Source organism: Platalea leucorodia, assembly GCF_965183815.1.
Source record: "Platalea leucorodia genome assembly, chromosome: 4".
Taxonomy (NCBI): Eukaryota; Metazoa; Chordata; class Aves; order Pelecaniformes; family Threskiornithidae; genus Platalea; species Platalea leucorodia.
The window spans coordinates 37561704-37578378 of NC_138826.1; the positions used below are offsets into that span (position 1 = coordinate 37561704).

The window sequence follows — 16675 nt, forward strand, 5'->3', positions numbered from 1 at the left end:
CAGGCTGGATTATAGGCAGAGGAAGTACTGCACCCGTTTCTCCTTGAACAGAGGATCCATGTAGGCTTAATTAGCAGGTGCAATGAGACGTCCCGCAGCGTGGAAGTTTTTGTTCCATCCCTGCAATTTGTAATAAGTCTTTTTGTAATGAGGCTTTCAGTAGTGGTGAGGAAGAGCATTTTACACTCTTTGCAGACATGTCGTAAATAAGTAACTCTTCCAGGTATGTGCTCGAGCCAAATAGTGTTGTAGGGCAGGGACACATGGCTGTATGGAAACTGGAGTGCTGGTAGAGTGAGCCAGCAGTGTGCTGTCCTACAGCTGTAGAAGAGTACGGCAAGCAGGCTTACTGTTCCTGTGCAAACCTGGTTCTTCTGACACTTGTGTTTCAAAATGCAACCAAGATAGTGTTTTAAAATGCTTTATGAAGAGGAGTGTGGGGGGGAAGCTTTGGGATGCATTTTGAATTTATGAAGATGGAATATTTGGTTTAATGCTGCTTTATAGTTTATAATACAGAATTTTAAAAATACCATTGGAAAAGGGATGATGAATTTTTTCCCAAATTTTGAAATCGATGCCTTTGCATTTACAAAAGTCTTTCCAAAAATATTTCAGTATGATTTTTTTTTTCCCCCCAAAGCTTATAGACACCTGTCATTCACTTCCAACGAATCCACATCTTAAAATTTAAACCCACCCTATCAGATAACTTCTGGTCACTTCTATTTACCTGACGCTCCCTGCAATAGCAGGGAGAGCAACGCAGAAGTGAGCTCAGTTCCCCTTGACCATCTTTACCCACCGGGCCTGAATCTCCTCTTACTGCCATTGGCTTAAAACAGGTGCTCACACAGATATCATTTGACTGATACTGGTTTTCTTCAGATTGGACTGAGAATCAGGCTAAAGCATTGCTCCGCTGCCTCTTGTATTCTCTCTGCTGCTTCGGCGCTCTCTGAAGAGAGGAATGTTTGTTATATAAGTGGTGTTACGGTGGGTTTATTTTCTGCTCCATCCTTCCTTTAGGGGGAAGCAGGGATTGATGGAATGAAAGGAGAGAAGGGTGCCCAGGGTGAAAAAGGAGACAGAGGGCCACTGGGATTACCCGTAAGTATCCAGGAAGCAAGCAGAACTTTATGAGCCAAACTTCTATCAGCTGTAAAAAGATCCCTCAATAGGAGACGCATGCAGGGATTTGATATGTAAAGTCAGAGAAAGAGATGATCTATAAATAACTGTGCCTTTGCTTTTTAAACTTAAAGCCTCAATTTCTGTACAGAACCTTTGTCTTTTAGATCTGTTAAATTGATGAGTGATCACTTTAATTCTTCCTGCTTCTGGCAGGATTGGGAAAAACACGCAGTAGCTTTCCTGTGGGTTCTTTGCACTTCAGGGCAATGGGGCAAGACCAGAAACAGACATCAAAGAGATGTGGAAAAGGAAACACCTTCCCAGCAGTTTGTCACCTGGGCCAGGCTTTGTACAAAAGCTTGGTGGTTCTGAAAGCATCCAGCTTCTTCACTAGCCAGTACTTTCCTATCACTTCTGCAATGGAATCAATGGTTTCCCTGACAAGGTTGAAGCCTGCTGTATTCCCTGCTGTGTGTGAACTCAGTCAGCCTCGACTAGTGTTAGTGCACTGCTTAGCTTAGCAAGGAGGAATTGTGGCAGATTATAAAGAAGCTATAGGAACTTTAGATACAAACCTGAAGACTTTGTGAAGCTCTTAGCTCGCATCTGCTAAAAGCCTCTTCACCCACTGTCTGAGCTGACAGCTGGTCATGAATTAGTGGTAACTTAGTCCCACCCAGTTGCTCTGCCAGACCCCAGGTTCTCTCCTCATAAAAAGCACTGGCGGCAGAGCACGCCCGCTCCCTTTGCTGAACATACTGCCTGGAAACAAGCACTTCAAAGCCCATCTTGTGTACTGTGTGACTTTGTCGGCCTGTGTTCGATCACCCAGATCCCTTGTCCCTGACTTTGGCTGAAATGTGCGTGTCTTTGTTTGTAAAATGTTTTCCTCTTTTAGTTGCGCTATGTAGCAGTTACCTTCTAGGGCCTGGATGCATCTTGTCTACTCTAGGCGCTCAAGTGAGCTCATCATGAGTGTATTCACTGCGGCTCCATGCAGAGCCAGTGGGGAGAAAGCGATGCTTTCGGAAGGCTCACGTGCAAAGGACTGTGCCTCAGGGAAGCAGTGAGAAGTAAAAACCCAGTCCCCATTTTACCCTGAGAAATGCAAATGGAAGCTTTCTGCGGTATTCCCTCAAGTCTGTGCGGTATCAGGACAGGGGAAGGAGGTCCTTGTGACCATCTGAGTAAAAGGTGCCCCAGCAATTATCCTGACAAGCTCATCATTATGGTGGGGAATGTGCTAGCTGGTTCTGCTACAGCAGTGAGCTCCATGAGAAACCAGGGTCCCTTGGCTTTTTGCATCACTCTTCCTGAGCTGTGGTGGGAGGAAGACTGGCTCAGAAGTGTCCTCTTGGAAATGTTTTATTGTTTGGATCAACAATATCAGCTGGCCAACTAGAAAGCACAATTAGTGAGCCATCAGTAAGAACAGAGAGATATTGTGGACCTTATATCCCTCCTCAGAGCTACCTAACTCTCTTCATAATCTTTTCCATGCCTGATCCAGTGTGTTTTCAGCCTGTCAAACTAAATGCAGTTGTATTAATAACTGCCAAACAGGTACTGAAGTATTTCAAAGACAGACTCTGTAAAAACCCCAGAGCTGGATCTGCTGCCTTTTCATGTGTGACTTAGGGCTTGACATTGTGCCAGAATTTTCACCACATTTCAGCACTGATTGTTTGCAGTAGCCTTGGGCTTCTCTGTATGGCCAACAAGCTGAGGAATTTGTCTTACTCAAGTGGAGGAAAACTCAGTATTTGGTACTTATAGTCTACCTAAGCTTTCTCTCCTGGCCGCTTGTCAGAGGCAAGACACTGGGGTAGATGGGCCTTGGGCGGAACCACTGTTAGGTCTTATGGATGAGGAAATTCAGGGCAAGAGCCAAGCGGAGAGACAAGTGCCACTTAATCTCAGTCTGGTGTAAGTCTGCACTGGTGACACAGGAAGATGAGCCACCTGTTTTATAAACCTCCAGACAACCGGCTCCGTACCTCTTCCTCTGGCCAAGAGATGTAGAGTGGAGCAAGCCTGCAGCTGGCAAAGTGTGCACCTACAGGACCTGGGTTTCTTGGTAGGAACCTGAACGGCTGATGGCTCTGCACTGCTCGCAAATGCCTCCGTGACCACAGGCCCCTGAGCCTTGTGCCTCATCTGTGTTGCCAGGCCTGCCACAAAGGCAACGCAGGTTTCAACTCCGCTGTCACATTGTCCTTTTCATCGCCTGTCACAGAACAGCTTCTTCCTCAGGGGTTTTCTTGGTGGCACTGAGAGAGGGAAATTTGCATTCCTAAGGGGATCTGAAAGTTGCAGGTCAACATTATATGTATTCAGTGTTTCTATGTTTTTGTTGGTTTGCTTGTAAATACCATCACCTGTCCTTGAGATCTTAATTTTTGTTTATTGCAAGCATATGTTTGTCTCAAGTCACTGCTTCACTCACCTCTCCCCTCCCCTCTCCTTTCCCCCTCACCCTCCTCCCCTCTCCTCTTGCCTTGTTTTTGTTAACCCTCCCCCGTCTGTTCAGGGTGCTTCAGGTTTAGACGGCAGGCCTGGACCACCGGTGAGTTCCGTTTCTCCATTACCCTACGTTCCTCCTCCCCAGTATCGTGATTTGTCTCGTCTCTTCCACCAGAGTCTTGTTTACACCAGGAATAACCTTCTTTTCTCCAAAGCAGGCTTGCGAGGGGGGTTAAACTTAGGCTGAGAAGTGATGTCACACGCTTGTCTTTTTTGATGCTATGAGTCTGTCTGGATCCTGGGATCACAGCCTATCTGTTCCACTTTACCTCAATAACAAGACGAATGAAACCTCTGCATGGTTCCATGATGCTCTGTTCTCCTTTCCTCTTTATTGCGAGGGTCTCCATTCTGTCATTCTCCATGGTAGCCTTGCTTGCCACCTTTTCACAACAGTAGCTCTTCAGTTTCGTCTTAGGCATAATAATGCCAGCGTGTTTTGTCCTGCGAGCAAAAAGCTTTGTGCGTTGTTTTCACGCACGGCACTTATGGCTGCATTGCCATGGGCTGTAGGTATGCTTACAGGTATCTCTCCATAGCCTGGTAAGCATCTTGCCACGAGGAGAAGTTGCATCTAAAAGACATTCTGCAAGTAGGACTAGCCCTTCACCTCTCAGCAGCGGAATGCCATGCAACTTCAGTAACTCCAAACATGCTTTCCTTCAGTCCCGGATACCTGGGAGTGGGGGCGGTGGAGTGTGTTCCAGTCTAATATATACATCTGAGAGGTAGCAACATCTCATAGTGGAGCAGGAGGATGCAAGATTCCCGCCTCTTGTTGCTAACTTGCTGTGAGATGTGAAGGAAATAAAATTCCTTGTGCCTGAGCTGCTCAGTCTGTCAAATTCAGAACGAGATGAGTAATGCTAACCTGGTTCTGCAAACCATTCTGCTATTCTTGGGTAACAGCTGTTAAATAAGGGCCAGATATTTTTAATGCCTCTTGGGAAATCATGCATCACCCATGTACAATCCATTTGGCTGCTTAAAAAGAATAACTGGAAATAATTCAGTTGCTCTGTAACTTCTGAACACAATCTGAACAGCAGCTTTTACACTCACTTGTTTTGTGAAATTGTAGATTTAATTTTATAAATGTACAGGTGTGATCCCAATGTATTTATGACACTACATGATCTTAAAATGATGCATATGTGCAGGCAATTAAGATTTCCATGATGTGAACTCCTGTGCATGGATCTAAGAAGAGTGATTTTTCTTACTTCATTCACTGTGTTGAAGTTGTGTGATGCATGAATTACTTCTCCACTTATATTCTGCAGATCTTAATCTTGTCTGAAAACCTCTCCTGATCCATATGAGTCAGCCTGCTGACATCGGAGGGGTTACTTAAGTGACTAAGGATTGCAAGCTCACATTAAAAAGTGCAAGACCCTTTTCCTTAAGGCGGTTAGAAAAAAGACTTTCCTGTTCCAGAAACCTCCTCCTTTGTTTTCCCCAGAAGGCAGGTAATGGGCCTCAAAAGTATCTCTCTACTGAAGCTCCATGAAGGAATTGTAGATCAATACCTGCACGGTTAGCAAAGTTCTTGCCAATCTGAAAGTATGTGATGTAGGGTTAGGAAGGTAAATGCCTACCTAAACTGTATAGTTGGGTGGGTGTACTATACGCTACAGATTTGAAGGCTATGCTTTACCTAGACTGCAGAATGTGGTCTGGGAGAGTTGTAAGAGACCCTCCAACAGGGAACATTCCACAACAAGTTCAAGGAGTCTATACAGAGTTGAAAGTGCCTGAATCTTTTTCTTAGCCAGAAGGACTATTGCCTAACTGCTGTATTGCCCACATGAAAGATAGGCTTTGATGGGGTTAATTTCCCAAAGCCCAAGCAAGTCTCAGCAGCACTGGGAAGTAAGTTTGGTGTGCTAGCGGGAGATGGCCCTGTGTCAAAGGGCTAGCAAAAAGGCTGGGTTTTCCTGTTAGCATGATTGAGAGCCTGGTGGAGTGACATAAATGGCAAAAAGGGAACACAGGGACTGGGACTGAATGATACCCCTCTTAGTTTGCATCTGTGTCTGTATGCATCTGCATTCATCTCTGCAGCATGGTGTCTTTCAACTTGCATGACTGACTGGCTGCCTGCCACCAAGTAACCAAACTCTCTCATTTTTGCTCAACTCAACTGACTCCAGGGGGGAAAAAAGAAAATAAGGAAATAAAGAAAAAGAAAAGAAAATTGCTTATTGTATATCTAAATGGCCTTTATTCTGCTACAGCTTTCAGCCTTGTCTGATAGAAAAAAATTCCCTCCTGTGGAACTGGTAGAAATGCTGGTAGCAATGCCTGCTGCAACAATTGTCAAGAGATAACTTCAAAATTAAAAATAAGGCTCTGTAAAATGGTGCTGGTGTGATCTAATGTAGCAGTTCCCATGTTCTTCAAATTGCCTACAACAACTGCTTCAAATCCATCGCCACCAACACTGAAAGCTGTAGTGGTGCTAGATGCCTTCCACCACCAGACTGTCCTTCCTAGCTGTGCTTTTTCCTAAAGGAGCAGCAGCATCTCCTGGCTTTAATGAGGCCCTAGAATAAAAATGACCTGATGTGTTTTCCTTCCTACAACTACAGGGTACTCCAGGACCAATTGGGGTTTCGGGACCAGCAGGACCAAAAGGAGAAAGGGTGAGTTTGCTTCAGAACTGACCAATACTCTCTAACTTCTTTGAAGATACCACAGCTCCTTGGGATAGAGAAACTCTAGTTTCTTTTAGAGCGGGAACTGCTCTCTTCTTGTGCATATAAGACCTTCAGCTGGGACTCTTTGGGTTTTGAATATCTCACCCTTGGGGTTTTTAGGTGCTTTGAGATGTGTCCTTTACTTTTCTTCTATAGCGCTGCTGTAGTCACTGCTGTGCTGCCTGATTGTACTGAATAGGAATGGACCAATTTCTACTCTCTTGTCTCCATTTCAGGGCAGTAAAGGAGATCCTGGAGTTGTAGGACCAATGGGGCCAGCAGGGCTTCCTGTAAGTATGGGAGTACTAGGGATTTATTATCTACAGTGCCTGTTTCCTTGCTGCAGTTGATTGCTTAAGATGCTGCTGTAATGTAGCATTTGCAATTTCAGCTAGGTTAGGTGTTAAAGAACCAAAGTTACAGGCTTACGTACGCTATGGGAGCAACAGAAAGAGCTCGCTAGCTTCAGAGCAATGATTCCGAATGAGGTGGATGAAGCTGAAGTGAAACTGTTAATTCACCTTGGTCCTCAAACTACCAAAAGAAGCTGCGTTGGACTCCCAGGATATGTATCTTCGTCCAAAATGCTGCCTTTGAGCACATTTGCTCCATTTACCTTTCCACAGCTCGGGTGCCTGCCTTCCACCTGTCTGAGAGAACCCTAGCTTGTCATTGCCATGACAAAAGCTGCCTTCAGTGAGGTTACTTCCACTGTTTGGGATTACTTTTTGCAAAATGGGGCCAGTGTTGGAACTCTAGTTTTATGTAATTATGGAGCTGCTTCGTTGTTTAACACAAAAAAGGAAGTTTGCTGCTCTTTTCAGGGACTGCATTCTCTAAGTAGTTTGTTTTTTATCTGAAGAACCCTTAGAGTAGTAGTAGTGGTGTTACAGCCTGGATGGTCTAATGGAGGTGAAGAGGAGGTTGTCTGCTGGAAAAGTTTTGAGGTTTTCTGACCACAGAGCAATTGGTACAAATGGAAAAAACAAGCTCTTGGGCGCACATTCTTCTTTTTGAGTGGGAATACAATGGGGCCTACTTGTTTTAAAGTATTTCTTTCTGTGTTGATGTATTTCAGGGTTTACAAGGTCTACCTGGTGACAAAGGAATCCGGGTAAGTTATGCGACAAACTTCTTGTATTTAGTTACTAACGTCTTCACACAGTGATAGACCGGTTAACTCCTGAGCAACCTCGAGTAGCTAGCATGTAATTCTGTCTGCTAGACCTTCATATAAGTAACTTTACAGACTTCTATTTTAGAAGGTGATACCTGTAGTTCGTATAATCACCTGGGACATTGTGGTACATCTACCTGAAAGCTATGGGAGGGATTTTCTAATATGTTCATTGTTGTCATAGCTCTGTTCTCACTGAAGCATGGGACTTCATGTGTAGTAGAGTTAGGCCAACGTGGCATGCTTTAGGAAATCCTAAAATCCTGCTTATCTATTTACTGATGTGTGTAGGGATTCCCATGAGAATTAACGGAGGTGGAGCCAGAAAATCTTATTACATTACTTTTAAATTCCCCCTGAAGCATGAAAAAGAAGGTTGCCCTCTACCAAACGATCCTCCAGAGAATGTGAAGGGTGGAAATTTGGAAAAGATAAATTAAATTTGCCTACCTTAAGGAATCAGCCGTGAAGTCTCCTCAGGCATTGTCCTGAATGGATATGATGGTGAAGGGTTGGGTCAAAACCAATAATGTGAATGGCTGCTTTTCTGTCATACCACCTGTGTTATAGAAATATATACATTACTAAAAACTGCATGTTGAGAAGCTCCTTCCTTTTTCATCACAACGTAAGGAATTTCTCGCCTGTTAAGGCTCTGAGTCTTTTTGATAAAAATAGTTGAGAGCTATAGTTGAATATAATTTATATTTAGAAATATAAATGACTTCTGGATTAGAGTCTTTGTAAGATTACAATTGTATAAATATGTCAAGCAGTTCAATGTAGTACACGTGTATGTCTTTACGCATGTACTCACACATACACATACACTTTCTCTTCGTAAGACTCTGGTATCACCTAAGTTTATCTGAAAATGTAAAGTTTTACAGTGCATGTGCCCGTGTGGTGATTTCATTATATGAATTTGCTTTTTATACATAGTGAGTGTTCTCTGTCCTTTATCTGCAATGTATTTCTGACCTTACTCTGCACAGAATGGGCAGTTTTGGAAAGCAGTAGCCAACTGGCATCTTAAACTAGGGGAGAAAGGTCCAAGTTTCATGGGAGCTCCAAAGTTCTCCCCTTTTTTAATCATTGCATTTCTGGCTTTGCTTCTTAACTTCCTCTTCATTAAGATGCGTTTTGCTTTGTTTGTGTGGCTTCTAAACAAAAAACAACCTTAACAGAATTCCTAGACTTTTTCAGTTGGTTTGTAAACCAGGTATTTTATTTAAAAGAAGGGTCTCTCACTGGCTGTAGGTAGGCTGATAGGATTTCCCTGAGCTCTGACATAAAAGCAAATGAAAACTGGGAGAAACTGTGCCTCCTTGTAGAGGACGAGTTGGAAAGCATGAGTGGCAAGTTTTGCTGGTCCCTTGAAGCACGCATGCATTTTGCCTCACCGCAACCAATATTTTGAAATGAAAAAGCGTGAGAAACTTGAGACTGTAAATGGGCAAGTGCAATATCTTTGCAGGTGGGATCCTAGAAAATACCACTTTTCCCACTGAGTCTTTGTAGAGGGGCTTCCCCTCATTCCTGCCCCTCTTCAGAAATTGTGAACAGGTCACTACTACTTACAGGAGTTAAACAGCACGGTTGTGGTGAGGCCCCTTTATACAGCTGTTTTGTCTGAATGCCTCCGTCTCTTTGAAGTCATTATAGACATCTTCCAAGTACTGTTTAGCAGAACCGTACACAGTGCCGGTTCCCCAGGATTTGCTATGCAGCCCCATATCCCCAGCTGAGTGCTAGGTCTCCCCTACAGTGGGACACGCGGCTTCTGTGTCAGAACCTCCTCAGAAGCCCAGGACACTCTCTCCCACGTTAACTGCTGGCAAAACTATGGCAGTTCAGCCAGGAGACTTCAAAATGAACAAGAAGAAAGCTGTGAAGTGAAAAAAGAGAAGGCAACACTCAGCTTCTGGCCTGTTCCACAGTGGGCTGGGATACAATACTGGCCTCTTTGGAAGTGGGAGATGTGTTCATTTGAAATGCCTCTCTTTCTTTGAGACAGCAGCAGTACGCATGGCACTTTAATATCAAGATTTTCAGTGCTGAGCACATTAAAAATGAGGATCCGCTTTAAGCTCCCAAATAGTTTGCCAAAATGCCCTCTGTTACTTTAGGCAGAGTGGTGCTTTTTAAATCCCAGAAACGCTCCTGCTGCCCTTTGTTCAGTGTGGGAGCACAGCATAGCTGCGCCCGGGGACAGGCACAGACAGTATCGTGGCACTAGGTAGCAAGGGGAACAGACGGCCTTTCAAGCAACCCAGCTGAAAAAGTGTAAACCCTGAACTTGTGCTACCAAGCTGATATCTTCACTGTTATTTTAATGCCTGTGGTTTTTTTTCTTGTGTGTATGTGCGTCTTCCTCGCTCCTACAGGTCCACCTTTGTCCCCTTTATCCCTTCCTCCTCTTCCGCCTTTCTTCCTGGTTCCTTCCTCCTTCCTCCAGAGCAACCCATGCCGCATTTTCCTGGATTATCCTCTCTGTTCCAGTGCTTGGTTCTGGGTGACTTCTCCTCATTGCCTCTCCTCTCCCATCCATTTCTCTTGCCAGCTTTGGGTTTAACACTTTTTTTTTTTAAAAGAAGAAACAGCAACCTGTGCTGTCTGATTTTATCCCTTAATTCCTTTAACCCTCCCCACAAGGACCCTAAATTCAATTCCCTGTGCAGCAGCCCCTTCCCCTGTGTTTTATGCTCCGCAGCTTTGAGAATTTCCTGTTACGCAGAAAGATTTGGTATAGATATAACTGGCAAATACCTGTGATATACCTTGCCTTGGCTGACCTGCTATGGGTGGGATGTATCCTCTCTTGGTGAGGAGGGGTGACAGCATCTGGGCATTCCCTCGGCCCCTGTTGTGGCTGGCTTTCATTGCCCTAATGCTGCCCCTCCACAAGAGAGCAAGCCTCCTCTTTGGTTATGATTTTTTAATTTGTTTCCCCCCTGCCCTGTCTCTGGTGTAACTCAACCTGGAGCCTGCGGAGAAATTGTAGTTAGCAAACCATTGTAAGAATCGCACCTTCCTGGGGTATGTCTGTGCTGCTAAATAAGAGGGCCAGGGACCAGTCGCTGCCCTGCGGCCGTGCTGCTTAGGACCAGTCCCGTGTCTAACAGGTTTTTTTCTAGGGGAGCACTACTCAGAGCACCCCAAAGGACAACCAGGCTGTGCAGACTGTCGGGGTTGAGTACTCCCTCCGTTCTTTGGCTCTCTTCTATTTAGCAACGTTGATGCACCCCAGTGCACTGTAAGACTCAGGCAAGCAAGCACAATCGTTCAAGTTAAAGAGTTAAAGCTTTGCTGCTCTGGCATACAGAAGTAATTTTACATCTTAAAAAAAAAAAAAAAAAAAGCAACAACAACAAAAACAAACAAACCAAAAAAGCCCGACAAAACCAAACTCACACAAAACCACCCGCAGCTTTTAAGGAAAATCTAGCGGCCCCTAGTGGCAAACAGTGTTCATTAAGCAGTTTAAGGGAAAGCTGCTAATAACACTCCCATGCGTGAGAATTTCTAAGAATGAGAATCCAGAGTAGTAGGAAGAGTGCAATCAACACAGGGAGTCTGGGCCAGCAGCGCCTTCCTACAACAGCAGGAGAGCCTGCCTGGGGTCTGCCGTGGGTCTTGTCACCTGAGGCACTGGGCATCTAGATGCTACCCTGGAGCTCCTGCGGCAGAGGAGGGACCCTCCCAGCCAGCTGGAGACCCAGGCGAGGCGGCAGGCTGCTGGCCAGAGGAGCGTTTTCCCCTCCCGTGAGTCCAGGGCCAGCCAGTTCTCAGAAGGTGCCTCTCTCCCCACTGCTGAATGTATAGGAAGCCAGGAGAGGCAGTCTCCTAATGGTGGTACTCATGGAGGAGGAGTGGTGCTCCGCTGGCTGACTACAGGCCTGTCCGTAAAGTTGGGAGGCACTTGTAATCCCGTTGACGCAGAGCCCGTACAGTCTGTCAGTGTGGGATTTTAGCAATGGCCAATCTGTTTGTGCAGCTAAGTAACGGTTAGTAGCTCCATACGTTGTTTTTCACTTAACATCTCAAAGGGAGATTTCTCTTCTTTTAAAATGTTTCCTAAATGTTTATCCTTTTTTTAAACTATCGCTGACATTTGTTTGAAATGGATGATCCTAAAGTTTTTTTGTGTATTCTTTTTTTCTTGGACTAAACTATTATTTACAGGGGGAGAGGGGCAAGAAAGGCTCTAGAGGGTCTAAAGGGGATAAGGGAGACCAAGGAGCGCCTGGATTAGATGCACCCTGTCCGTTGGTATGTTCTGTTTCATCCAATGTATTGTTTTAAGATTTGTTGATGGGGAAGAAAGAAGGAAATCATAACACAAATAATGGTCTTGCAAAAGCACAATAGTCCTGGTTCCCACTGCAGTCTATGGCAAAGCTGCTTTCTTCAGTGGGGAACCACTGATCCTTTGAGCAAGCCGGCTGTTGAGTGACCATGGTTATATTCCTTCCTCTTCCGCAGCTCACAAAGGTTTGGGGTACATGGGGGTGTCCCATGTGCTGGGAGCCCAGGGCTTTCTCCTTCGCAGACCGAGCCCTGTGTCTCCTTTGCTGCTAGTTATGGCTCTTCTCTGGAAATGTTTAGTGTCATCGTGTCTATGTAACGGCAAAACCTGGATGCTGTTTTTCTTGCCTTGGAATAATGGCCAGCTGATGTGATCGCCTGAGAGCGACACAGGGCACTTGAGCTGCATTACCCAGAGGGAAAACAAATCTCAGTTATTTTAAATGGGATATGTTTCTGTCAAAATATATTGTCTATAAATCTAGACAAATGAATAAATATAGAAATATGTATACGTTTTCATCTAAACTCATACGCTGCAGCAAGCGCTGCCAAAAATCTGTAGTACTGCCATAAATCCCAGGAGTACTTGTGGATCATGCATCTAGAAATTCAGCTGCTGGGTGTCCTAGTGAGGGTAGGAAGAATGGATGATTTCAAAATGGAGGAAACACCATTCCCATCCTCTCAGATTTAACTCAGAGAAGTATCTCCTGACTCATAGATTGTGGAAAACCGGAAGGGAAACTGCTATTACTGATTATGCAGACAAAACTAAAACTGAAAACACGGGCCATCTGTATTCTGGGTATGCAGCGGAGTGCCCTGCGACGGTCCCAGTGGGGGACTCGGCCTCTCCTCCCATGACATGGAGGTGACCGGCATTGACTGAAATAACGATAGTGGTTGATTTCATAAACAGGGTCTCCGAGGTTTTAAAGGCGAGAAGGGTGAGCCGGGGTTACCTGGGCTGGACGGCCTGGATGCCCCATGCCCATTGGTATGGCGTACCTTCCCTTTCCTGCATGCTCGTTTGCTTTTTGTATCTTGGTCGTTATTTTCTGATACCTCCATATAGCTGCATGCCCTAGAAACACCTGGCAATTCCTTCCTTACCTCTCTCCATCCTACCTTCCCTCACGCTCCTGTTGTCAGAAACAGGCCCTTGCCTTCATGCTGTGGTTCACAGCTGCTGGCAGCATTACTTCGCAGCATGAGGAAAAACGTAGCGGGAATGCGAATTTATTTACAACCGCTTTGGTTCTTCCTTTGCCTTCGCTTTGAGAACTTTCAGTAGACTAATGTATGAAGACCTGCCTCTGCACTGGCTTGGCTTTCTAGCAAGGAGCTGCAATGCTTATGTCCTTCATTAACTCTGTTTTTAAGTGCTTGTATGTGGCTCGCACAGCCTAACACCGCTCGGTATTACCTCAGTCACCCCATACATTAAGATGACTGAAAAAAATAGTTATCCTGTTAGCAAGCCCATGTGAAACACATTAACTGGACACTTATCTCCCCTGATTCCTGCTAGACAATTCCTATTTGTGATTCTCCCTAGAAGTCATAAATGGTACCCGTAGCATCCAAGAAACTTGAATTTTGAATGGCCTGTTTCCTGATATCCATCTTATTCAAGTATTAAAGGATGATGATTGTATTTATTGCCTCATCTAACCCAACTACTGTAGGACAAAGGCATTCAGGAACACTTAACCTCAACTGATTTCTAAGTACCCCATTAAACATCACCAATCTATTAATTTACTCCAAGATTTTCTGGAGATGCAGCATTCAGGTCGGGTTTTTGCTCCCTACAGCAGTCTCAACAACTCCATAATACATTGAAACCTGTACTCCCCTGCCCTTACGGCCCCCGTTTGGCATGACTAGGTTTGCTTGAGGATGGTCATTCCAAGGTTTATGCTCACTTAAAGATGTTTGATGCCATTTACAAGGGATGGGATATCAGTTAGTTCAACTACCTGGGAAAACGTGTCCCAAAGAAAAAAGCCACATTTAGTTTGGAAGGTTTTCTTAGTTTCCTGAAGCTAGCCCTGAACTTGCCATTAAAAGCCCTTGTTATTTGACCTTTGTGAAGAGCCAGTGTTAGCCTTCCATCCAGCATTCCTCCTTTGTGCACTGCCATTGTCTCTTTGGGGCAGCATCTGTAACGCTGGCTACTTGCAAAGTCTCAGTTGCTGCTCCGTAAATTCTGGGTAACAGAAAGAAACTCTTCTGCCAGTCCCACAGGTGAAATAACAGCTGCCCAGAACGGTCCACAAAGGAGAAAAAACACTGAGCCATGTGTTTCACCCCCAACTGGTAATAGCCAGGTTTCTATGGAGTAAGTTTTTGGCTGAATAAAGCACCTAATTTCACAGGCGCAAGGATTCTACCAGTGCCCTGGTAGACTACCTTTCTTCTTTTGTCTCTGCTTTCAGTTAGGATTCACCCCGCATGGCCATATTAGAACGTACGTTTCTTTTCATACCTATTTTTGTTAAGGGAAACTTGCCAGGAAATCTGGTGAAATACAGATGCCATTATTTTTTTATATATAGTGTTCTGGCATGCAAGCTAGCTTGGGAACGTGAATAAGCATGTTTTTTGATCCAACTAGGTTAAAAGCTTAGCATCCAGCTGACACATCCATGTGTGTAACTTATGGAGGCTGTGACCTAACGCTTTACAAATCTGAGATATGTGGAAGGAGATACTTGGTACTAATAAGCATGTCGCGTTTCCGTTCTCGGCAAATTCGCCTGCAACAAACACTTCCTTGTGACCCTGGTCTTCCTTTGATCCCTAAGCTGTAACTCCCTGGCCTCCCATTCCTTCATGCACCTAACTTCCCATCTCCTCCTGCAATGCACTACACCAGTCATTCCTACCACCACCGATGTACCAATGGGAACGCCACAATTTACCCAGTAATTAACCCATAACTCAGGATTTCCACGTAGTGGGAGGGAGGGGGAGGAAATATCATAAGGAGACCCAGTCTAAAAAACGCGTTCAGAAAACAATATGGTTGTAGCATCATGGCAACGTTCACTTCATCAGTCCCTTGAAAGTGCCTCTCCTTTAAATAGTTTATTTCTCAGTATACTACTGTGCATTTGCTTTTCTGTTTGGTTTTCTTCCTTCTCCCTTCTCAAATGGGATGATATGCACTGCAGATTTCTCACACAGTACTTGAAGACGTGAGAACTGAGTCATTTGAAAGAAGAAATGTGCCTGTATCGTGTGTTGTACAGTTTCACTCCCTGCTCTTGAGTTTTCCTGGGGAATAGCAATAGCCCACAAATCTGATATGCACATGCAGCAGAAGTATTTGACTTCTCACGTCAGAGGTGTAGCTCCTTCCATCTGGCTTTATCTCCTGCTCGAGAGCACCTTATCATTGACATAATTTACTGTTTTCTCACATCAAGTAGGGCTGTACTGAGATGAAATTAATGGCACTAATTCACAAAAGCATTTCCCAACCATATAGTCTCAGTCTTTTAGTAGCACAGCCCTCAAAGTATCCAACCTTCTTCAACATTAAAAAAAAAAAAAAATCACATGCCCACCTTGGGATGTGTAGACCAAGCCTTCAGGTTTGCCAAAGTGCCAGGGGATTTTCACAGAAATCTCACGGACTTTATTGAGGCAAAAGCCCCCTCTCAGGGAGTCAGCTGAGACATCCTCAACCAGCACTGGGTCTGCCCACCTTCTTGCCTCCCTAATTTCCCTGGAGCAGGATCTTATCAGAGGCAAGAGGGGACAGCTGGGTGATCTCTCACATCGCAAAGCAAACCCTTTAACGGGGCAGAAAGGAAATGGAGTTGTTTTCCAGACCCTCCTCAGGACCCGAGGTTAATGCTGCCTCTGGGGTTTGCTTATAACCTCAGCATTAGAGAGCCAAGCCTGAGGATGTAGACCGGCCATCTCATGCTTTCCATTGCCAACTTCCTGCCATATTTTTGTGGCTGAGCGGGACCTCCTGTGTTCCCTCCTTCCTTCAGGGAAGCCTGGCTAACGCCTTCCTCAGCGAGGAATGAGAACAAGCCTACGGACCTCATGTACATAAGTTCCTTGTGTAGCCTGCAGGCAACCCCCCTCTTGAGCCCCAGCCCTTGCTTCAAGCTACACTGGTTATGTCAGCCAGAAGTCTGGGTCACTCCAAAGGGGTGAGGAATATCTCTCAGGCTATTCCTCCAGCCCTGGTTCAGACTGTTTGTTGCAGCTGTAATAGTTAACCCACTCCTTTTTCCTCATCCTCTGCACTATTTTCCATGTTCTAAACTGCTATTTCATCCATCTTTTTTGCAGGGGGAAGACGGCCTTCCAGTTCAAGGCTGCTGGAATAAGGTAAAATAATCCTGGAAATGTTGTGACTGTGCTGAGCTGGCAGTGCTACAGGTCCTGCTGATGTTTTTCAATGAGCCTGGCTAAGAGCAAAAGAGGTGTGGAGGCATGCATGGGATTTCCAGGAACATACCCCTGAAAAGCAGCAAGCAAAACTCTCCCTTGTTTGTATACGGCTGTTTAGTTTTATAGGCTAAAAGGGAGAGAATTGCATTTGTGGCCTTTGAGCTGCCTGGCCTTGAAGCGCTCTTGTACTGGCACAAGAATTAGATTTCCGCATCGCCAGCTCTGTTACCAGAAGCTGGGAGCTGGCCTGCCCCCGGCGACCTGGGTGCCAGGGCAGGCTGGTGGCAGCGGGGCAGAGGTTCACGGCTTGCTGTCAGCAGAGGCTGGGTGCCCCCGCCGGGCTCTCGGCGCCAGACCCCCCAGTGCGGGGAACGGGCTTGTTAGCTCGATTCTGGGCTAGCACTGAAAGGGC

The 16675-nt window shown here is 45.3% G+C and overlaps 1 protein-coding gene across 1 annotated transcript in view; it reads left to right on the forward strand.

Moving 5' to 3' along the window:
- Positions 1–16675, forward strand: part of COL13A1 (collagen type XIII alpha 1 chain) — a gene marked incomplete at its 5' end in the record, with an annotated part of 91950 nt that overhangs the window by 74756 nt on the left and 519 nt on the right. Inside the window, 8 exons of the mRNA XM_082311356.1 lie at positions 1030–1110; positions 3665–3700; positions 6249–6302; positions 6593–6646; positions 7435–7470; positions 11719–11805; positions 12764–12841; positions 16162–16200. Coding sequence (XP_082167482.1) covers positions 1030–1110; positions 3665–3700; positions 6249–6302; positions 6593–6646; positions 7435–7470; positions 11719–11805; positions 12764–12841; positions 16162–16200 — 465 coding nt within the window. The remainder of the gene's footprint in view (positions 1–1029; positions 1111–3664; positions 3701–6248; positions 6303–6592; positions 6647–7434; positions 7471–11718; positions 11806–12763; positions 12842–16161; positions 16201–16675) is intronic.